The following is a 23,152-nucleotide window of genomic DNA, read 5'->3' on the forward strand; positions in this document are numbered from 1 at the left end:
ATTATTTATTGTGCAATGCTGGAAGCTTCCGTCATTACATTGGGAGTTCTGTGGGCAAATAAATGGGAATATATCTTGGTGTCCTTCAATGCAGACTGGGCTCCAGTTATTAGAGTGGATAGCACTAATTATCTAGGATATGATTTGATTTGATTGATATCTGATGTTATCGCCAGTTCCTGCTTCTCTGAAAGCTTATACGTGGAGTTTTTGTTTGAAATGTAATCAGTAGTTACACGGACAAGAGAATTCACGTCCCTACAACTATGCAAAGGTAGTTGTTTGCCCGATGAGGCTCAGAATTAGGTCACCTTGACTTGATCCAAGACGGGTGGCACTTATTCCCCATAAGCCAGTGACGGTACCATGGAACGTGGGGGTGATTAACAGAGAAATGAAGTCTGAACAATGTTTGACGTTATGTTCATTTTTTTAAGAATATGTATTACAGTACTGACATTCTGAAAACTAAAAGAAAGCCCTAGCTCCTGACAAAGCCATCCCCACCGGGACGCCCCTCCCAAGGCAGCCCTCCTGTGGGAGGCTTTCTGGCCTGCCTCTGTTACCCTGAGCTTGGTCTCCTGTGCCCATCTCTGTGCAGGCGATGGGGGGTTTCTCAGGGGCCGTGGCCTCTCCTCCTGTCTAGCCTCTGCCCCACAGGACTCCTGGAGTTCTAATCATACCACTTGGGACTTTTTAATTTCTGTTTGAGAAAATGTTGGGACAGAACGTAAAGAAGTTAGCTATGGTAGTATTGTCTCGTGCTCACCCCTTCTGTTGGACTCCCAAGGATTCCTCGGTCTCTTCTAGGTCCTTATTCTTCCTGTTTTTGTGTTTTGTCAGTTCCTCCCTAATGCAGTCCCGGGGTCGTGGACTACTTGGAGGAAACAAAGTGCCGCCCGATGACAGGAGTCCATTTTCTCCCAGTTCTGGAAGCTTGGAAGTCTGAGTCTGTCATTGGCGGGGCCGTGCTCCCCCTGGAGCCTGTAGGGGCAGGAAAGCTTTGCCTCTTCCAGGCTTCTGGTGGCCCTCGGTGTTTGTCACTGCGTCACTGTAATCTCTGTCCTCACAGGGCGTCCTCCTTGCCGGGTCTCTTACAGGGACATCAGTCCTATCAGATTAAGGACGTTCCCGACTCCAGTATGGCCTCATCTTAATGTAAACAATTCCACCTGCAGCAACCTTAGTTCCAAATCACATCACATTCTGAGGAACCGGGGTTAGGACTTCAATGTCTATCTGGACATTGGGGGAGGTGGGGGAGGGGCACACACCAAATCCAACCCATACCATTGTCCTTCAGTTTTAGGTTAACAGCCATTTCTTAAGCACAGACCGTGTAACACATCCTGGGAGTAGGTTGCCTTGAGTAACAACCCCTGCCCTTTGGGGAGTCACAGTCTTGTGCGACACAGGTAGACACTCCAGTGGCAGCTACCAGCGAGGTATAAGGTTTTCTGGAGACAAGACGGGACAGGCCATCATCATTCAGCCCAGATGGCGGGCTGGCTCCAGACCTGCCCACAGAGCTGGATGAGCTCTGAGTGGGGCTGATAGCAGAAATCCATAGCAGTGGGCAGAATGCATGGCCCTGGGGCCTCCAGCCAGACAAGCAATTGCAATGTGACAAGAAGGGCCCTGGTGTCTGGACCGCGGCCCTGAGCTTCTAGGTCTCAGGAAGGTGTCCCCGTAAGATTGGGACACAGGTGTCTTTCACAGGTAACTTGGTGATGAGATTCGGGAGTAATAAAGTTGCCAGCTTTAGCAAGTAAAAATACCGAACATCCTGTTAAACTTGAATTTTCAGACTGATAGCAGATAGTTTTTCAGAGTTCCCAAATATTGTACAGAATGTACTTCTATTGAAAGATTATTCATTTTCTGATTTTTTTCCTGGCAGCCCTTGGGGAGGAGGAGTAGCGGGGGTGGGGGCAGAACTGGTCTCAGAGAGTCAAGTACAACAATCAGGGTTTTATTTATTTATTAATTTGACAGATCACAAGTAGGCAGAGAGGTAGGGGAAGAGGCAGTGGGGGGGGGAGCAGGCTCCCCGCTGAGCAGAGAGCCTGATTCAGGGCTCGATCCCAGGACCCTGGGATCATGACCTGGCCGAAGGTAGAGGCTTTAACCCACTGAGCCACCCAGGCGCCCCAACAAGCAGGGTTTAAGAACAGGGGCACATTGCTGGGCCAAAGGGAAGGGAAGAGAGGGAGTTGTATAACCGGGAACTTGTCCTGACGTGAACGTGCCGTGTTCTCACTGAGGCGAATCCAATGACCTGTCAGGACAGCACGCGTACTTCCTGCCCCAGATGGGTTTGGCTCAGGGAGTGAAGTAGACTAAAGAGGGCGGAGCTGGGGAAGATTCCCTGAGAGCAGATGAATTCCTAACTGTCCGTATGAATTCCTAACTGTCAGTATTTCCGGAAAGATCTGTGCTAAGGGCTGTGGAGGAAGCCCAGGGTGTTGTAGAGAAGAGACTGAAATTCTCCCTAGAAGAACTAGGGAAGATTTCCTGGAGAAGATGGAATTTGAGCGGGACCTGAGGGTTAGAACTGCAGACACCTGCTGTGTCTTCATTCGGGCTGTAACATAAAAGACCATGCACAGGGTTGGCTTAAACAACAGACATTGACTTCTCACAGCTCTGGAGGTGGGGAAGTCCAAGTTCAAGGATATCCTTTGATTAGGTTCCTGGAGAAAGCCTTCCTCCTTCTGTGTCCTTCTAGAACTAGGAGAAACAGAAACTCTTTGGTGTCTTCTCCTAAAGGCACTCATCCCGTTCTGAGGGCTCCACCCTTGTGCCGGCATCTAAACCCACTCAACCCCCCAAGGCCCCACCTCCCAAGACCTTCCCATTGGGGGGTGGGGCTTCAAGGGCTCTATATGGGGAGAGGACACAGGTTCATCCGGAGCCTGCTTTCTCCAGGCCCAGTGGGCCAGTGCTGTAGCTGGATCCTGGACCCTGCAAGGTCAAGTCCTGGTGGCTTTGAATGTCAAGCAAGTAAGGTGTGTGTTTCATTCTCCATAAGGAGGCAACATTGTTCCCAGCTAGTTCACTTTGATTTTCCATCCTAAACATAGCACAGTTTTTCTTTCTGCCTTCGCAATGCCTGGGAGTCTGGGTTGGTCCCTCAAGTTACAGGGGCTCTCCGTCAGGCCTTCAGGGGTCACTCTGAAGCCGCCCCCCCTTCCCTTGCATTGGACTCGGCCAAGTTCTCACGCTCTCTACCCACGACAGCTTGGGTGGAAGAGCCCACTCTTCTCTCTAACTACAGGGTCGGCTCCCTGGATTTATGACAGATGCTTTCAGTGGTCTTCCTCTTTTTTCCCCCTGTTTGAAATGCTTTTCCGTTGCCCTCTGTCTACCCCCAGTCCTTTAATACTAAAGACCTCTTCTTGATGTCATTTCAAGACTGTATTTCCTGTCTGTGCCCAAAGTTTTGCCCAAAGCAAAACTTCTCCAGTGCCTGACTCTCCACTGGGGTCACCACACCCTGGCCTCCCTACCCTTCAGGGAAGCAGAGGGCTTCTCAAGACTCTAGACAGCTGTCTCTTGTCACAGGATTAGCCCAGAGCAGTGTTCGTCTATTCCTAGGATCCCCTTGGTCTTAGATGTGACTGTCCAGCCTATTACTGAGAACTCATGCTACCCTCATTTGTGACAAAACCCAGACAACAGAACTTTCTGTTTACGGTCATCGAGGGCTTTAACATGATCACAGTTACCAGAACGTAAAAGCTTTTTCATCACTGCGTATGACTGTGTGGTTCGAATTATGTGGAAATGCCATTTGCCCAGGAAGTGGAAAAAATATCTTTAGCTTGGCTGTAGGAAAAAAAAAAGTCTTAATTACAGAGTCAACAAAGAATCACACGATGACAGTTTTCCAGAGGACAGACTACCTCGCCAGTTCTTCAAAACCTGCCGGTTCTTCTGTTTGTAAAGTCACAAAGGAAGGTGCCCGAAGAGGCTGGCTGCCTTCCAGAATCACTAATTTTGTTTTTCTGGAGCTAAAAAAAGGCAACACCAGATTAGGGACACAGCTCAAGAGCATCAGCTCAGCCTTGGGAGTGATAAAGGGGAAAAAAAGTTTTTTTCTTATTTGTAAAAGTTTGGAAACAAGTTATCAGAAGTTGATGGCAGTGACCTAGATATACGGTTCCTCTGTTATATTTGGGGGCCGTGACCATCCCACTCCCACTCCACCAAAATATTCTTTCTTTTTTTCTTTTTTTTTTTAAAGTCCTCTCTACACCCGGTGTGGGGCTTGAACTCACAGCGCCGAGATCCAGAGTCACATGTGCTACCCACTGAACCAGCCAGCCCCTCCATCAAAATATATTTTAATAAGAATCGCAGAAGGAACAATGACAAAGGGGAAGCACCTTTGTGTTCATGAGAATAGCTGCAGTTACCCAGGGAGCAGAGGTAGTCATGGGCTGTCCCGTGTTCCCCGACAGTATAATTATTTTGTTGAAAGAGGCAGAGAAGACGATGGTAACAGAGCAGGGAGAGGGAGAGGGCTCTTGTCTGAGTACCTCGAATGGTGCTGAGCCACCGGGACAGATGGGGTTGTTCAGGGTCGGTTCAGCCCGGCCAGGGAAAAGAATCAAGCCTGCTCACCATTGAGAATGTCTCATCAGCCAGGGTGAACTCGGGTCATCTTCCCAGGAGTGGCAACAGGGACATTGAGGTATATTTCTGAAAGCAACTGATGGTTCTGGATAGGAATGTCACTTGAAATCGGGGCCTCATCAGGTCCCCGATAATGGAAAGAGCTGGGTGCTGTGTGGGCAGACATTGACCTCCGTGCCTGTCCAGCTTTCTTGGGATCCCCTTCCTCACCTTCCACTGAGTCCTAGCCAAGGTTAGTAGAAGCCACTGAATTGCATAACAAGGAAAAGGTGCAAGTACAGAGAAAATACACTCATACCCAAACTCGAGGATTGATCTTGTTTCAATGGAAATCAGAGAGGACAATGGAGCCATCTCAACTACTTATGCAAGCTCAGGGAAGGATGGTCCGCAAGTATTCCTTCTTTGGAGTCCTGGAGACAGGGGTAGGGATCTGAGTTAGGTAGGAAATGACTTCTATCTCTGCATCACAATCAGCCCTGAATATCCAGGGCAGAACATAATTGTGGGTGGTAGGTGGTGGGCAGGGCAGTGCCCTTTAGAAATGAGGCCATGTGAACTGGGACCTGGTAGGGACCAGGTCAAAGAAACAGTCTTCTTGTTGGGGGTGTGCTGAGGAGCAAGGCAGCAATTAGCCATAGGCCACAGGCCCTCCCAGAGAAAGATAGTTGAAGTCAGAGGAGACTGAGGTCATGGCATTAGGCTGGCGTCATAAATAAAGTCAGAATTGCCAAGTTTAGAAAATCTTCACAGGTCAAGAGACTTTAGATGGAGACAGTCTAAAATCATTTATACCTACCATTAAATGGTACATAGCCAGTTAAACAGGAAGCACTGGGTTATGCAGAGCTACACAGATTTTTGTTATTGCAGGACTTCTCAGAGCCTTTACGATTTTGCCATACACCGTGAACATTCAAAAAGGGAGCAGCAGCACTTCCCACACTTACTTGTCCTTGGGACCCTGGCTTTTGCAAGGACAGCCTTCTAAAACTTAGGGGAATACCAGAAGCTTCTCTCCGGGTTAGAGCCATTATGCACCCACAAAATAGGTCAGTGGGTCAGTTCTATTTCGGGAAATGTCATTTGCTGTAAAATTTCAGTGGGTTAATACATTGCATAATGATTACTCTTACTTAAATTCCATTGGTTTGAAGGGCTCCCAACAGTCATAACCTGTAAATGTCTTTTCAAAGTCAGTGCTGTGAGCCCACACGGCAAAGATAGCCATCTACCGAGATGACAGTGAAATCATGCATCAGATTTGTTTCCACTTAGGAAATGAACTGGTCGGCTGGGGGGACCAGTTGCAAAGCAGCTTATTTACAGGTGTGCCATAGTTCTTGTGCGGGACTAGAACTTGTCTTCTCATCCCAGCAACCCAGTCTGTAGGTGCCTGTAAAGCGAGAGGCCTGGAAGGAGCAGGGTTCTCCATCTGCTGTGTCCCTTTTACATTTCCTCTAGCTGTTCCCAGGCTCGTCTTTGTACTTCAAAGAGAATTAATTCAGCCATCTTGCGGGGAGAGGGCAGGAGATGGAATGGGTTTCACCACCATAACATTAGCATTTGGAAATTGTCTGCATTTTTTTAAAACATCACCCTGAATGACTTTACAGAGGGCAGCCGTCAGAGGGGGAAAAAAAATACTTGTTTAATGGAACCTTCCTTTCTTTGTTTTCTGTTTAGCATTTACAGCACTGAACATTGGTTTTCTCTCCTTCAGTTCATTAATACCTTTGAAATCATGTTCCGTTTACATTGGGGAGATAAGAATAATACAACCACACAGATTTTGTGGGGCAGATTCCATTCTGTAAAAATACCAGAAATTGCCTATAACTATGGGTGTAATGAAATAGTAAATTTCAGTGATGAAGTAAAATCGCTGCAAAATTGCCCCCATGTGCTTGACCTTGTCATCTCTGTGATGGTCTGAACTATGTGTTAACGACAAGGATGTAACGGTCTTTCCAGCTCAGAATTTTAACATTGCTCTTATCTTTAAGGGTGGGTTTTTTTTGTTTGTTTGTTTGTTTTTTTAATGTATTTTTAGGGGAACCTGGGTGGCTTAGTTGTTTAGCGTCTACCTTGGGCTCAGGTCATGATCCCAGGGTCCTGGGATCAAGCCCCACATCAGGGTCCCTGCTCCGCAGGAAGCCTGCTTCTCGCTCTCCCATCCCCCTGCTTGTGTTCCCTCTCTCGCTGTCTCTCTCTCTTTCTCTCTGTCAAAGACATAAATACAATCTTTAAAAAAAAAATAGAAAGTAAATGTATTTTTAGATAAGGAATTTGCCCAGTTTGGTTCAGAGGGGTGCTGCTGGCAGTTTTTAACTGAGAAGGCTTGTAATCTGACAATTTCCTACCCGGTTCTTTGCCGGCCTGTATATTTGGGGCATCCTTCTGATGCATTCCCCTCTCTGTTATTTAACATGTGATTCTTTTTCATTTGATGCGCTCTGCCTGTCTCTTTAAATCCCTGCCCTGCCTTCACTCTGCGGTGGCTATTAGTATTCACAGGCACCCTCTGCTTGTTTATCCTTGAAAGGTCCAGCTTTAGATTGCAGGAGCCCGAATGTAGTTTCCCCGCTCAGTGTTCAGAGAGGCACCAGCCGCAAACCATGCCCCATTGAGAAAACATATTTTCATTCATGTCTTTGTTGCCTCTCCTTCCTGGCCTTGCTTCTCCTGTGAGACACTGTTACTCAGCTTGTCAGAGGACGGAAGAGGCTCCAGCGATGAATGAACTAATGAATGAACAGAGCCTCAGTGTAGGGCGCAGGCTGCCGGGGAGCCTGGGAGAGGCTGACATTCATTTCCTCGGTGTGGGCTGGGACGCAGGCACATGTTTTCCTGCTACGTCTCCAGGCTCCGCCGCCACACGCTCCCTTCCTTTCCAACCCCCACTGTATTTCTCTCTTTCAGGTCGCACTGCTCTTTTTGGCCACCTTTTTCTTCCTATGCAGCATATTATCAGGGAAGTCATTCTGATTCATCCTCATTCCTATTACTTTTTTTTAAAGATTTTATTTACTTATTTGACAGAGATTACAAGCAGACAGAGAGGCAGGCAGAGAGGAGGAAGCAGGCTCCCTGCCGAGCAGAGAGCCTGACGCGGGACTCGATCCCAGGACCCTGAGATCATGACCTGAGCCGAAGGCAGCGGCTTAACCCACTGAGCCACCCAGGCACCCCTCATTCCTATTATTTACATGAAATCCCTTTCTCCTTCTCTTTGCTTTAAGATAGTAATAAAAATAATAAGAGTAATTATTATTATTATTATTATTATTCCTCCTCTTCTCCTCCTCCTCTTGCTTGTCCCCCCCCCACCACCACCTTGGAACCCAAGAACCCAGTGGAACCTAAAATCTCCCCTTACTTCCTAGGTAGCTTTCCCTGCATGATGACTAAGATTCTGAGTCAGTGGGAGGGACAGCTAGACATACACCTTCTTCAAATTGGTGTGTGTGTGTTGGGGTGGGGGCGCTTGGGTAGCCCAGTTGGTTAAGCATCTCCCTTCGGCTCAGGTCATGATCCCCTGAGTCCCGGATCAAGCCCGTGTTGAGCTCCTCAATGGGGAGTCTGCTTCTCCCTCGCCAACCCCCCCCCCCAATAAATGTCTGTCGATCGGGAGGATGAAACGTCCTGATGAAAAATAAAGGAAGTTGGAAGGTACTTTAAGGTCTAGATGTCTCCTAACTGCCTTTACATACAGGTTGACCCCCACCCCCATAGTCTACTCTTTTACAAATAGCACAGTTTGTAGCCCCAGAGTCCAAAAAGATAGTAAATCCCAAATCCTAGACTTGATCGCACTAGCCCTGTGGAACATTCTGGATGTAAGTCTCCTGCTGGTGAAAGTTGGAAACATTTGCAAGTTCATTTTTATTAATGATCCCAGCTCAAGCTGAAATACCCTGTATGGCCTTGGAGTACATTTAATATGATAATATAGACTATAGTACCAGTGAATCAATGTCTTCAGGGGAATTCCATTAGAGAGAAGGTCAAGTCTATATCGGGTTTAATGTTCGTTGATAGCAGAGGACACGTGTGCATGGAGACAGAACAAGATGGCCAGAGGGGAATGCACTGAGTTCTAGATAAAAGCTAAAATAAAATGATCTTCAGAAAGTCTGTAAACACTTCGTGTACCCCAAGCCAGCTTCTCAACTGTTCCGTTTAACATTCTTCTTTCCAAGCCTCCTTGGAAAGTTTGTCCTCGGACATGGAAGGATTCTGCCTGATGACCAGGAATAAAATGTTAAGTTATTGAGGTCAATCATTGGTTTTTTCAAACATGGCTTGTCTCAGTCCAGGAGGTTCCATGGATATGCCTCAGCAGCCATCATGTCCCTATATAATGCTTTATTTATAGAAGGACCTCCAGTGCCATTACAAAAGCAGTTTGAGCTATAAAACCCCATCCCCTCTCAGATCCTTCCTCATCCTGGAACTCTGTGAACAAGTGTGAGGGATGAGACAGGAACCACTTGAAAAAGCTATTTCCCAAACTTCCCACACTTGCACCTCCTCCATTTTCTCAACCATGCTCTTTATAATATGTTCCCCTTTCCGTTAAAGTGGACTCAAGAGAATTTTTTAGAATGCCTGTGACTTCCATTAGATCCCATATAGTTACTTGGGGAGCTCACAGATGTGTTCATTTACTTTTTTATTGGATTTGAATTTTTTCCCTGCTTACTGAAAAAGTAGATGTTTATTATAAAATACAAGCATTATAAAAATGTATATCATGGGAAATGAAAGGACCTCATGATTTCTACTGCTGTCCTCCATGAGAATATTTTGGTGTCTTTCTGCATGTTTTCTGCGCATATACTAATGTGCTTTTTTTAATCATGCTTTTCTTTTCTTTTTATAAAACTGGATCCTCCTCTTTTACTCTTCGCTTTTTTTTTTAAAGATTTTATTTTATTATTATTTTTTAAGCTTTAATTTATTTATTTGGAGAGAGAGAGAACCCCAAGCTGGGGTGGGGGCCACAGGGAGAGAGAATCTTCAGTAGATTCCCCACTGCATGAGGAACCTGATGTGGGACTTGATCTCATGACCCTGAGATGATGACCTGAGCCAGAACCAAGAGTCCTAACGCTCAACCAACTGAGCCACACCGGTGCCCCTTTAAGATTTTATTGTTAGTAATCTCTATACCCAGGGTGGGCCTCAAACTCACAACCGGGAAATCAAGAGTCACACGCTCCACTGACTGAGCCAACCAGGTGCCCCATAATTTGGTTTTTAATGGCTTTGGAGTTCTCCACAATGTCCTTAACCAGCCCTCTACTGGCAGACTTGGGTTGCTTCTGTGTCTTTCATAGGACCAATAGTACAGCGATGAATATTTTTTCACACGTAATATTTTTTACACCTGAGAATTTATGCCCTTCCTTGAATCCTGAGCAGGATTTTGAATGCACTTCACAGCAGGAATTAACTTAAGCCATCATATTTAAAATCAATTTTTGAAAATGATTGTATTTGAAGGGTACTAGGATATTTTGGCATTTAAAGGAATACCACTGTGAATTTCTTAAATGAATAATTATTTCCCCAGTGTGTCTTTTGAGTAAATGGTTCTTTTTCTTCCTCAGGCTCATTTGAAGCAGGGCATAACTGTCATTTGGCAGGTGTACACAGCCATATTTGCTTTGCTCTCAGTGGCCACAGGACCCACCGAGAAGCAAACCCTATGCCTTTGTCACCATCACCCCTGACTGAGCCCTCAGCTCCACTAGAAACACTTGTGTGATTTCCTAACGCTCAAGAGGCAGCAAGTCGTAGGGTCATGAGCTTGAACTTCCAAGCCAGACAGCTTGGGCTGCGTCTCAGCTCCATCACGTAAATGGGATGTGATTTGGGCCGATGACGTCTTACCTGTGAGACAAGGGTGATAGTCGTACATCCCTCCTAGAGCCATGTGAGGGTTAAGAGTTGAGAAAAAATTACTGTTTATCCAATACTTGGAATGGTGCCGTACTGCTGTCATCGTTATCTCAGTGTTACGTCATGTCTGTCTCAGACTGGACATGAGGAATGTTGACTGTGGTTACCTTGCAACATCATTTTGACCCAAAGATAATACCAAAACTTCCCTGGGTTAAGAAACATCATCATTTTGACCCAAAGACATATCAAGACTTCCCTGTGGTTACCTTGCATCATCATTTTTGACCCAAAGGTAATACCAAAACTTCCCTGGGTTAAGAAACACCTGGGTGGGTCTGTCAATTAAGCATCCAGCTCTTGAACTCTGCCCAGGTCTTGACTTAGGGTCGTGAGTTCAAGCCCCGCCTTAGGCTCCGTGATGGGTGTTGACAAACCTGTGTAAAACCTAGAACCTGCCTACCCTGCTGGTGAGAATGTGAAATGCTGTTGTCAGTTTGGAAAACCACCTCGCTCTTCCTCAGAAGGTTAAACATAAAGTTACCATATGGCCTAGCATTCTTACTCTGGGTGTATACCCTACAGAAATGGAAACATGTGTCTCTACAAAAACTTGGCAAGAACGATCATGGCACATTCTTAGTAATAGCGGGAAAGTAGAAACAAATGTCCGTCAGCTGATGAGTGGATAAAGTTTAAGATGGTATGTCCATGTAATGGAGTACTGCTCTGCCATGAAAAGGATGCTAAATCAGAGAATCCAGACACAAAATACCACACATGATGTGACTTCATTGGTATGAAATGTTCAGAGGATACAGATCGGAGAGTGAAAAAGTTAGATTAGGGGTTGCTTAGGGCCTGGGGGATGGGGAGGTGGGAATGGGGAGTGACTGCTCAGAGTATGGGGCTTTTTCTTGGGGGTAAAGAAATTATTCTAAAATCACATTGTGTTAACGGTTACACAGCTCCGTGAATATACTAAGAACCACTGCCTGAAGACTTGAAATGGTCAATAATATGCGATATGAATAAAGCTATTTAAAAAAGAAAAAAAACAGGGGGGCCTGTGTGGCTCAGTCAGTGAAGCATCTGCCTCTGGCTCAGGTCGTGATCCCAGGGTCCTGGGATCGAGCCTCGTGTCAGGCTGCCTGCTCAGTGGGGAGCCTGTGTTCCCCTCTCCCTCTGCCTCTCCCCCTGCTCATGCTCTTTCTTGCTCGCTCTCAGATAAAAAGTAAAATCTTTACCAAAAAAAAAGAATGGAAAAATCAAGTCCTGGCTTCAGGGGTGGGCTCTGGGGGCGCCACTGACTTTCCGAGAGCACATCATGAGTCCAGGGGCCTGGAGTCCATTTTTAACAGACGCACCATGAGGCGTCATTCAGAAAGTTCTAGAAATCTACTGTGAGAGGAAGCAAAGGGGATTTTTACTTTACTTTGTAAACTGATGTAGGGCAGGATCAATACACTTTTAGCTCATGGTTTTCATCAAGCTCCGGGAGCTGAGGGAGGACAGCATGACCATAATGGTGTTCCTTGTTGTGGACGGTGCTCATTTCTTCCAGAAGTCTGGCCCCTGCCACGCCTGGAAGGTGCAGGCCACCCCCTGGAGAGCCTCAGACTGGACTCCCCAGGTCCGGTCTCTACCGCCCCCATCCCCTCTGCCCGTGCACGTGCGCGGCCTGCAGAATGGGCTTCCAGCACCCACCGGCCGGAAACTATGAAATTCCCACGGGCTTGCCCCTTTCTCTTTAAGACTTGCTTCCATCTAGTTTTCTTCTCATAAGTGTTTCTTATTGCCATGGCAACCCTAATCAATCACCGGGCTAAAAATAGCTCTTTCATGTTTCCGAAACATGTCTGTAGTGAATTGAAAATCCAGCCCCGCCGTGCTGGTTGCCCCGGCCGCTCCCCTTTCCCGACACTGGCCCCGGGAGTGCTGGGTCTGGAAATGACTGTTGCAGCGGGCCAGGTACTCCACTGGTTTTTCCTGGTGTTCTCCTTCCCCAGAGTCTCTCATCACTTCCCAGAGACACAAGCCCGCGCTCTCCCGTGTTCCGCAGAGACCCCTCGCTTTCCTGCGCACTTGGCTTCGGGTGCTGGGAGTTTCCCAAGTGCGCGGTAATGGCCGTGGCCACCATTGCCGGTGGCGGCCGACGGAAGCTGCGTGCGTGGCTGCTGGGTCCAGAAGAAGCTGCTTGTAGCAGGAGCCGATGCTAGCGGCCCTCGTGAGACTTTTCTGGCTCTGGAGGATCTAAGCGAGAAAATCAAAGAGGAGATGACAGGAGAGCTTTGCCTCGTGTCTCTCTTGTCCCCGTGACACTGCTACTATTTTTAGGGCGTTAGGGGGCAAAACAAACCCTGCATGGAATAAAGTGAGTATCAGGGACAATTCTCCTGGCCGAGCTGCTTTTCTAGTCAAGAAGAGAGAAGGGGGAAAAAAAGATTCTTCATGAGAAAGAAGATTCCAGATCTTGAATGGGCCCAGGGGAGGAAGGCAAGCAGGGAGGGGCTGACGTGACTCATGAGGTCCCCCGGGCTCCAGGGGATTCGGGCACGTTACTGCCTCTCTCCCTTCTTCATCTTCCTGCTCTAGAGTCACTGGCCTGGTCTTCCGCCTGAAGCAGGGTCATCTCAGGGGACCCCTGGGGCTCCCAGATGCTGGTGGTTTTTTTTTTTTTTTTTTTTTTTTTGGATGCTATTTCTCAACTTGTCTGAGCCTCGGTTTTTGTAATAAGGCTGAGTGAACGAGAAGGAATAAAGCCTTTTACGTCTAGGAAAGAAGGGAGTCCACAGGGATCCTGGTCGTGTTCTTGTTGCCCGGCCTGAAGTTGGCAGGGGGTCGAAGAAAGCAGAAAAGAGGTTGGGGGAGCAAGCCCTGCCCACAGAAGCAGGAGCTGCTTCAGGCCGTTAGGAAGGACAAAGACAGGGAGAAGACGATCCCACACGTCCTCAACAGCATAGCGGGGCAGGAGGCAGAGTGAGGCCAGGACAGCGTAAATCTGCTCTGTGGTGTGTGGTGTGGCCACCACATCTTGGGAAGGACCCGTCGCCAGGTGTCCTCTTGTTGCCACCACCCCTCCAAGTCCACAGTCTCCCCGCATGACCGTGCATGTGTGCAGGGAGGATCTCCCCACCCCAGCCTTTTCCTTCCCACAGAGCCCGTGGGATCCCACGGGCAGGGGTGCAGTGGGCTGGGTACCCGTCCCACCAGCCACTGCCTGGCCCTTTGCTCGATCATTCCACCTTCACACCACAGTGATGCGGTTGGTACCGTGTCCATTTTGTGGAGGAGAAGACTGAGGCTCAGAGGGATCAAGGAATTTCCTCGGAGTCACGGAGTTTGTGAGGAAAGCAGCTGGGCTTTGAACTAACATCTGTTTCACTCCAAAGCCTGTGCTCTTTCTACCGGATTCCTGCTTCCTGTGGGCGAGGCGGGTCCTGCCCCATTGGGACACCTGCCCGTGGCAAGCTCAGTGCCATCGGTTACTGGCAGACGTCACCCTGGGCCATAAGCAGTGTCATCGACAAACCCGCCGACTTCCGCAGCCGGAGCTACTAAGTTAGACGAGCACAAATCCCCTGTTTTCCTGAGACCTTTGCAGACTGCCACGGAGTGATTTTTTTACGCAGATGAAAGCCAAACGGGTGATTCTTGAGGTTAGGTATTCTTACTGGTTTTCCTGTCGCTGCACAACAAATTCCCCACAAACTTAGCCACTTCAGACACAAATGTATTATCTCAGAGTGTCTGCCGGGCCCAGGTTAGCTAGGTCGTGGCTCAGAGTCTCACTAGGCTGGGCCCCAGTCTCATCTGAGGCCCAGGGTCCTTTTTTAGGCCCCCTGGTTGGCGGGTTTCAGTTTGTTGCTGTTAATAGGACCGAAGTCCAGTTTTCTAGTTGGCTGGCCTCCAGGGGTCTTTCGCAGCATCTGGAAACTTCCCTGGCGCTAGCCCCATGGCCATCTCCCCACATGGCCACTTACTTCTTCCAGAGCAGCCAGAATCTCAGCTTCTTCAAAAAAGAATTTATATAACGTACTATCATCTGATTGCCTTGGTAATCTAATCAAAGGGTACTATCCCATTATTCTCAAAGGTCTTACCCACACTTTGGGGGGAGGGATTGGGCTAGGTGTATATCCCAAGGGCTGAGAGTCTTTTTTTTTTTTTTTACTTTTTTAAAGATTCTATTTATTCATTTGACAGAGATAACAAGTAGACAGAGAGAGAGGAAGGGAAGCGGGCTCCCTGCTAAGCAGAGAGCCTGACACGGGGCTCGATCCCGGGACCCTGAGATCATGACCTGAGCCCAAGGCAGAGGCATTAACCCACTGAGCCACCCAGGCACCCCCCAAGGGCTGAGAGTCTTGGGGGCCACCTGAGAATTCTGCCTGCCATGAGTATTTTAGTCTTTCTATGAGCCAAACGGGACTAAAAGCATTCAGTGCTCCCAAGTAACTGTGCCATAGAGAGCACAGGAATCTTCTGAATCCCTTGACGCCTTCCAGTTGTACCAGTGGATGAAACTCCTAGTGTCTCCCTTCAGAAGAGACACATTCCAGTTGGTTGTGTCAAGGTTCCCAATTCTGTCTTCTGCTCCCACACTCCTGATGATGGTTCCTTCAGTGGCATGGAATCCCCCTCTTTGGTGTAAATGTGTCCGAATCTTCAGGGGATAGGACATGTTTGTTTGGAGGAAGTCCAAGGTTGGAAGGTGGGGTTCCCTTGAGATAGCTGAGGGTGCCCAGGTGAGATGGTATATTCCTGGCTAGAACAAAGCCCTTAGTCACAGAAAGCAGAACTGAAACAGAAGCTTTCAGACTGGAATGTCTGGGGACTTGTGGCAGTGACGGCAGGGAGTAGGGAAGAATCCCCCTGAGGGAAAGGTTGCAGCTTATCTTCTGACGGGTGAGCCAGACACCGAGCCAGCTGTGGAGATAGAAAAGGAGATAAGTGTGTGACAAAGGTACAAACAGAATGCTCCCTGTGCGCAGGGGAATCATCATTCTGACGTGGGATGTGAGATGGTCTGGGGGTGAGATTTAGGAAGGAGGCTTCAGGCTGAAAATGCTGTGGGCAGCAAAAAAAACATGGCGGTCAGATGTGTTCCAGGGACTGGCGAGTGGTCTTCTGGGACTAGCTGGGAGGAATATAGGGCAGAGCCATGAAGAAAATTAGGGTATCAACAGAGGATTCTGTTGATACAGAGGTTTTGCTTTTAAGGAGGGAAGCTGACCCAGCAGGATTTGGGCTTTCATTGGATGTGATGGGTGAGTGTAGTGGGTTCATTGGTGTCCCCTCAAAATTCATGCCCACTGGAACTTTTGAGTGTGACCTTTTGGAAATAGGGTCTTTGCAGATGTAATTAGCTTCAGACCTTGAGATCCAAGATGAAATCACACTAGGAATAGGATGGGCCTAAATCCAGTAACTGGTAGCTTATAAAAAGAGGACACCCAGGGAAAAGAAGGTGATCTGAAGGTGCAGGAAGAGGTTGGAGCAGCCACAAACCAAGGGACACCTGGGGCCACCAGAAGCTGGAAGAGACAGGGAAGGGTTCTCCCTGGACCCTTCAAAGGGAGCAGTACGTTGTCAACACCTTGATTTTAGACTTCTGGCTTCTAGAACTAAGGGTGATAAGCCACACCGCTCATAGCCGTTTGTTATGGTGGCCCTCGGGTGATCGTGGGGGGCAGGAGAACATTTGAACTCAGTGTGGACCTTCCAGTTTGGATGCTGCAGGACCCTTGTTGGGGATGGCCGGTGGGTAGCTGGACATGGGAGAAGAGCAGGTGGCATTAGAGAGATCAGCCTGAACGTGGTCGCAGCAAAGTGACGGGCAGGTGAGATCACCAAGGGAGGGGGTTCAGAGCAAGAAAATAGGGCCGAGGCCAGACCCTAGGAGACCCCTCCATTGAAGGTGGCATTCTTGGCTCATGTTAAACAGTGTAGAGAGTTCCTCAGGGTGTGGACAGGGAAGCGGTGCTGGTTTGAAAATTCTTGGACCCTCGGTCATTTCCATACCCTGCTGCTCTGGTTGAGAAGAGGGAGAGGTGAGAAAGGGCAGACCGGAGGCCTGGGCTACTCTTTTCCTTGTTTTGTTTTTTAAAGATTGCATTTATTTACTTGACAGAGATAGCGAGAGAAATCATGCACAAGCAGGGGGAGTAGGAGGCAGAGGGAGAGGTAGACTCCCCGCTGAGCAAGGAGCCCAATGCAGGACTATATCCCAGGACCCTGGGATCATGACCTGAGCCGAAGGCAGATGCTTAACCTGCTGAGCCACCCAGGCACCCCATGTGCTACTCTTTTCATAGAGTTAGATTGTGGACACAAGGAGACATGCCATTAATTGTAGATGAAGGAAGGAACATCCGTGAAGGAACTTGATACCCGTATTTTAGGAATATGACACTTTTCATGATGTTTTTTAGTCTGCAGGAAGGAAGCCAGGAGAAATTGCAAATAATCGATGAAACACGTTTCCAGAGAAGAGACTTACAAATATTTTTTTGTTGTGCATCTGCTATGCGCCAGGCCCTGTGCTGGGGTTTGCCAGAATGATCTTACTGATCTTCTCAACACTCCTATGGAGTAGAGAAGGGTGGTCCCCGTTCTGTCGCGGGAAAACAGGCTGGGAATGCCACAATAATTTGCTCAAGTCCAGATTTGAGCCCTGGTCTGTTGCTCTCTGTCTCAGTTCTCGTTAACATGATTTTCCACTGGAATGCAGAAAGCAGCGTCTTTCTCTGATTCACAAAGAAGAAGCAGCAGCATAAAGAAATGAGCAGATCTGCAGTGGAAGAGAGAGAAGTTCTGGGTGTTTCTGTCACATGGTCTTACCAAACTATGAGTTAAAATTATCCGCTGTAAGAGAGGAAGAAGGAAGCCCAGGGGGTCTAGAGAAGGGAAGGGATTCAGGATAACCTCAGAAGCCAGCCAGGAGGCATGAAAAACCTTGGGTAATCGCTAAGACTCTACTAGGATTAGTGGACTGGGTTTTTAGGGCAGCTAACGTGTGTCGGGTGAGCAGAACCAGATCTCAAGATGGACTTCTAGCCAGAAAGATTTTAGTGACAGCTCTGAAAATGCTCCAGGCCAGATGTCGTCCTGATTTTAACACCACACCTCCACGGCTTGGAGAACCAGCCACTGGATATCCCAAGGCAATGATCAGTCCCAAACCCCTGCTCCACGAAAAGACCCTGACCAGCCTAGAGTGGACCTGTCCCATCCGTGTATCCGTGTATCCCCTTACAGCCCCCCAACCCCGCCCCCTAGCCAAACCAGGTGTACTCCCAGCCTCTGGCAGGGTTACCATTTCTGATATGAAAATAACCTAAGTCCTTGACTCAAAAAAATAACAGCATCTGGTAATTTGCATACGAGTTTTGCATTTCATATTTGGGCTTAATATCCAAATGCAAAAATTCATTTTGTTCGACCTTAGTTAAGTGGTTTAGGGTTCAACCGATAAAAACTCCTCGTGGAGTGCTCCATTCTGATGCAGTCAGACTCAGCTCCCCGCCCAGGACGACTGTCCTCTTGCCATCTGGCACTGTCCCCGCCCTGCACTGATCCTCCTGTGAATTATGGGTTAAAAAGGACCAATCAGTTTGCCGGAAGGCTTGATATTTTTAAAAGGGTCTCAGGAGGTGCACCTGCCCAAGTTCCCATGTCAAGCAAGAGCTTCTGCTGTGGGCCTCTGAGCCCCTCCGATTCCTCCAATGTCTTGATTCGTGTTGATCAGCCCTGCCTTGGACATCCCCTGGACTGCGTGTGTGTGTGAGGGCAGCAGCTGTGAAGTGAGGGTTTTGAGAGGACACAGCAGAGAAGGTGTTAATAATCACAGAGCTTCATTCTCCTTAAAGACAATTACTGGGATTGATTGTTTCTGTGTTTCCTTAGTCACGGTTCAGCTTGCTTGTTTGACTTGGATTAAGACAGATGAATGCCGAGTGCACACAGTCACGTGATGTCAGAATTATCAATGGCACGTCCAAGGCCTCTGCTTCCTCCTACACATGCTGCTAGGGTTCTCCGCTGCGCTGAAAGGGGATCCTGGACTAGGGGGCGATGAAGCACATGGGGCGAAGTATTGTAGACTTCTGAATTTTAGCTAATGCACACTGTTTTCTTCCCATGTGCGGGGTAATGAGATGGTTTTCCAGTGAAAGCTGGCACCTACATCCCCCTGGAAGGCTTGGCAAACACAGATGCCTGGGGTGGGGCAGGGGACGCCTGGTGGTAAGCGTCAACTTCTTGACTTCGGTTTATGTCTTGATTGGCTTAGGTCATGCTATTAGGGTTGTGAGATCGAGCCCCATGTCAGGCTCTGTGCTCAGTAGGGAGTGTGATCGAGGATTCTCTTTCTGCACACACACACATACACACAGATGCCTGAGCCCTTTCCCTAGACCTTCTGACCCAGTGAGTACAGGGTTGGGCCCAAGAATTTGCATTTCTCGTTGGTTCTAGAACGCTGCTGCTGTAGCGGTTTTGAACACCCCACTTTGAGAACCAGTGAACCACTAGTGATGAACAGCATGGACATGGGGACCAAGGCCACCAGCCTTATAATCTGGACATGACTGTTTACGAGCTATGTGATTGTGGGCCATTTACTCAACCTCTCTGTGTCCCTGTTCCCTCATCTTGAAAGCAGGGATCATCCTGGTATACCTACTCCATGGCATGTTTATGAGGAATAAATGAACGAGAACTTGAACGCGCTTAGACCAGCGCCTGGTATATGGAATACGTGTTCCATGTGTGTTGGATACATCAGTAAAGGAGCCAGACTCAAGATTGTGGGCGTATCAGCCAGTCTCATTTCTCTGACACCTGCAGCTCCCGGTGGAGTTGCTGGGTCATTTTCGCCATTAGCCTCCAATCCCGTCTCTTGTGGCCAGGAAAGTGAATGCCCAGCAGGAGGGAGGTTACATCAACAGCCGTCAGAATCCTCTTCTCAGGCTACCTTAACCCTTAACATCTACTTAATACACAGACGGTGACTCATGGAGCCTGGACGACGGTAGGGCAGTGTGCTTTTGGGGTTTCTCTCCCCTGTGCTGCCGAAAAGAGGGGATGCCCTTTATGTCAAGCTCAGCTACAGCCTCATTCTGATGGCTCTCCTATGTTGAACACTTCCCCTGTGCCTAGCAGTTACGTGTTTTACACATATGATTTGATTGAACCCTCAAAACGTTACTATATGCAATAATTATTACCCCCATTTCCATGCTGCCAGGGTTCAGAAAATGTAAATGATGTGACTCCCGGTCACAGAGCTGCCAGGTGATAAACTCAAAACCAAAATCCGGGTGTGTCCAACGTCAATAATGTGTTATCTTCAAGTTCTCCTACCGTATACCACTGCCCTAGCTGTCTATGCACATTGATATGAAGGTTAAGGCTGGGTCCTCAGGTATCCAGCAGCAGGCAGTAAGCACCCCAGCATTGGGACTGCCTGTTTCAGGGGTTTGCTTTTCAAAAGCCTGTCATAGGACTCAGAGAACGTACTCCTTTTGGAAATGGACAACTCTGGCCTGACTTCTGGGTACAAGTGTGTTCATGTTGCCAAAGGTGGCTTTCTTTCTGAATTTGGATATTGACCTAGTATCTTCACATTACTGATCGGGAGTAGTACACCCAGCACGATGGTCAGGAGAGGGTCCAGAGATGTACGGTGAATGTGAAGAGAGGAAAAAATGGTATGCTAATGGAACTTTACTTTTTTCCCCCCATAGTGTTCCTTTCTGCCGAAATTCTCCATTCATATAGAAACCAAGTACGAAGACAACAAAGGAAGCAATGACCGCGTGAGTAGTGTGCCCCCCCCAACCCCCACCACCCTGGTTCCGTACTGTGCCCTCAGCCTCTGGGCTCCGAGAGTTAATGACAGTTTCTTGGCCCCATGGGTGCTGAGGGCCAGCGGCAGGATCTGTGCCTGGGACCTTGGAGAAGCTCTGGCATTTGCTTTCTGGGGCAATTTCCCTATTATTTCTCCCTGGAATTTCTTTGTGGCCCAGCTTTCTTTCCAGCTTTGTGTCCTTTCTGCAGGCCTCTGTGCAGAAATCTTGGTGACCTAGAATGGTTGTCATTGGTGTATCAGGGGGAGGTGGGGACCTCGAACTCCAGGATTTGCTTTCTGATCACTGGATTGAGCGTACATCTTCTCAGTGACTGTTAACATTTACTTGGAAAAATGATTATGGGGTGCCTGGGTGGCTCAGTCAGTTAAGTGTCTGCCTTTGCCTCAAGTCGTGATCCCGGGGTCCCAGGATCGAGCTCCATGTTGGGTTCCCCGCTCAGCGGGGAGTCTCCTTCTCCCTCTGGCCCTCCCCCTGCTCATGCTCTCTCAAATAAATGAAACCTTAAAAAAAGAAAAGAAAAGAAAAATGAACACTATCAAATATCTGTGTACATCCTGTATGGATTTTCTGGACTATGCTTATGTTCACATAAGTACACTAATAGATATCCCACATTAAAATCAGCGTACCTGTCCTGCAAAGTACTTACCTTATGGGACAAGCCAATTCTTTCTAGATTTCAGCCCCATACCTTATTAATATTGGTGAGAATCCATCTTCTGACCTGGCTTTTACCCCAGCCTCTTTCTGTTGGGGCCATGTCATTGGGAGTTGCCTTCTCTTTGGGAGTGGATGTTTTGATGATTCAAGAGCCTCACCCCAAGATTGGGCTCTGGATTCCATCAGGACCCACTGAGGGAAGAGCCTGGCTCTAGAGGCTACAGAGCTTTACCTATTCATCTCTCCTCCATTTACGTGTTCTGCATTTGTGGAGATTGATGAAGATGGAGACTGTGTCATAACAGTCAAGAGAGCCTTTCCTGGGCGCCTGGGTGGCTCAGTGGGTTGAGCCGCTGCCTTCGGCTCGGGTCATGATCTCAGGGTCCTGGGGTCGAGTCCCGCATCGGGCTCTCTGCTCGGCAGGGAGCCTGCTTCCTCCTCTCTCTCTCTCTGCTTGCCTTTCTACCTACTTGTGATCTCTATCTGTCAAATAAGTAAATAAAATCTTTAAAAAAAAAAAGAGAGCCTTTCCTGACAAGGTGACCTCTTTGGAGCCTTCCCAGAGCCCAGGGAATGCAGACCAGGATACAGGAGGACGTCGTGGGGGCACCTAAGTGCCACGAGGCAAGAGCTATAAGGACTCACAAACATCATCTACTTGAACTCGTTTTTCCAGGTGAAAACAGTCCCTGAAAAGAACTAAGAAACCCTTTAGAAAGAACCGTTTTTGGCCAGGCCTACATTATGGTTCTTTGTGTCAACATCTTCTAGAAATCTCTTCTAGAAAGTTCCTGCCTGGGATGCCTGGGTAGCTCAGTTGGTTAATCACCTGCCTTCAGTTCAGGTCATGATTCCAGGGTCCTGAGATCCAGTCCCGCATCAGGCTCCTTGCTTGGTGGGGAGCCTGCTTCTCCCTCTCCCTCTGCTTCTCTGATAAGTAAATAAAGAAAGAAAATGTTAAAGAAAGAAAAAAAGAACAGGAACAAATCCTTCTGGAAGGTACAGGTATATTTGTGGGGGAACACAGGTTGTTTTTTTCAAAGTGGAGTCTACCTGGATAGAGCTGGAGTGGCTCCCAGGGGGCGTCACTCAAGAACTCGGTTTCACACCAGCTCGGTGTGGGAGGACACTCATTCCTTCGCCGTTCCCAGCAAGGGCGTGTCAAGCACCTTCTCTGTTGAGTATTGAGTGTGTATCACGTCTCATACATGGTATTAAAAATGTAGACTCATTCCTCAAACTTCAGGTAATCGTAGCTTAGCTGGAGGAAAACCCAACATAATAAATAAAGACATAGGGCACCTGGGTGGCTCAGTTAAGCATCTGCCTTTGGCTCAGGTCCTGATCTCAGGGTCCTGGGATCGAGTCCCGAGTCAGGCTCCCTGCTCGGTGGGAAGCCTGCCTCTCTCTCTCTCCACATTGCCTGCCTGTGTTCCCTCTCTTGCTGTGTCTCTCTATGTCAAATGAATAAATAAAATATTTTAGAAAGAAAGAAAAGAAAGACAGACATAAGCACAATAGTGGGCTTCCCTCCGTTCAGCATAGAGTCGCCACTGCTAATCCCTCACATGGAAAAAGCTTAAAAAGCAACATTCAGTTATGTAGTCCCCCCTTCCCTGTGGGGGACACATTCCAAGACCCCCAGTGGATGCCTGAAACCACAGATAATACCAAACCGCCCATACACCTGTTTCTGCTTACATACCCATACCTGTTATAAAGTTTAATTTATAAGTTGGGCACAGATAAAAGATTAACAGCAACAGCAATCAAACAGAGGAATTAGAACAAAATTCTAATATAGGAATAGGATCTCTCTCACTCTCTCAGAGCATCTCACTGCACTATATTCTTCTTGTGACGATGTGAGGTGATGAAATGCCCACGTGATGAGATGACAGTGGATGACATAGGCAGAGTGTCGTACTGTCAGGGCTGCTGTTGACCTTCTGATGATAGGTCAGAAGGAGGTTCATCTGCTTCCAGACCACAGTTGACCACACGTAACTGAATCCATGGAAAGTGAAATGCGGATAAGGGAGTTTTGACTGTATTTGCAGGGACTGACTTGG

The 23,152-nt window shown here is 48.0% G+C and overlaps 1 protein-coding gene across 1 annotated transcript in view; it reads left to right on the plus strand.

The window, feature by feature from the left end:
- PITPNC1 (phosphatidylinositol transfer protein cytoplasmic 1) overlaps positions 1-23,152 on the plus strand; it is a 251,682-nt gene that overhangs the window by 144,183 nt on the left and 84,347 nt on the right. Inside the window, exon 5 of the mRNA XM_059148245.1 lies at positions 20,295-20,366. Within this exon, the coding sequence (XP_059004228.1) occupies positions 20,295-20,366 (72 nt within the window). The remainder of the gene's footprint in view (positions 1-20,294; positions 20,367-23,152) is intronic.

The sequence above is a fragment of the Mustela lutreola genome, chromosome 15 (assembly GCF_030435805.1).
Source record: "Mustela lutreola isolate mMusLut2 chromosome 15, mMusLut2.pri, whole genome shotgun sequence".
In the NCBI taxonomy this organism is placed as follows: Eukaryota; Metazoa; Chordata; class Mammalia; order Carnivora; family Mustelidae; genus Mustela; species Mustela lutreola.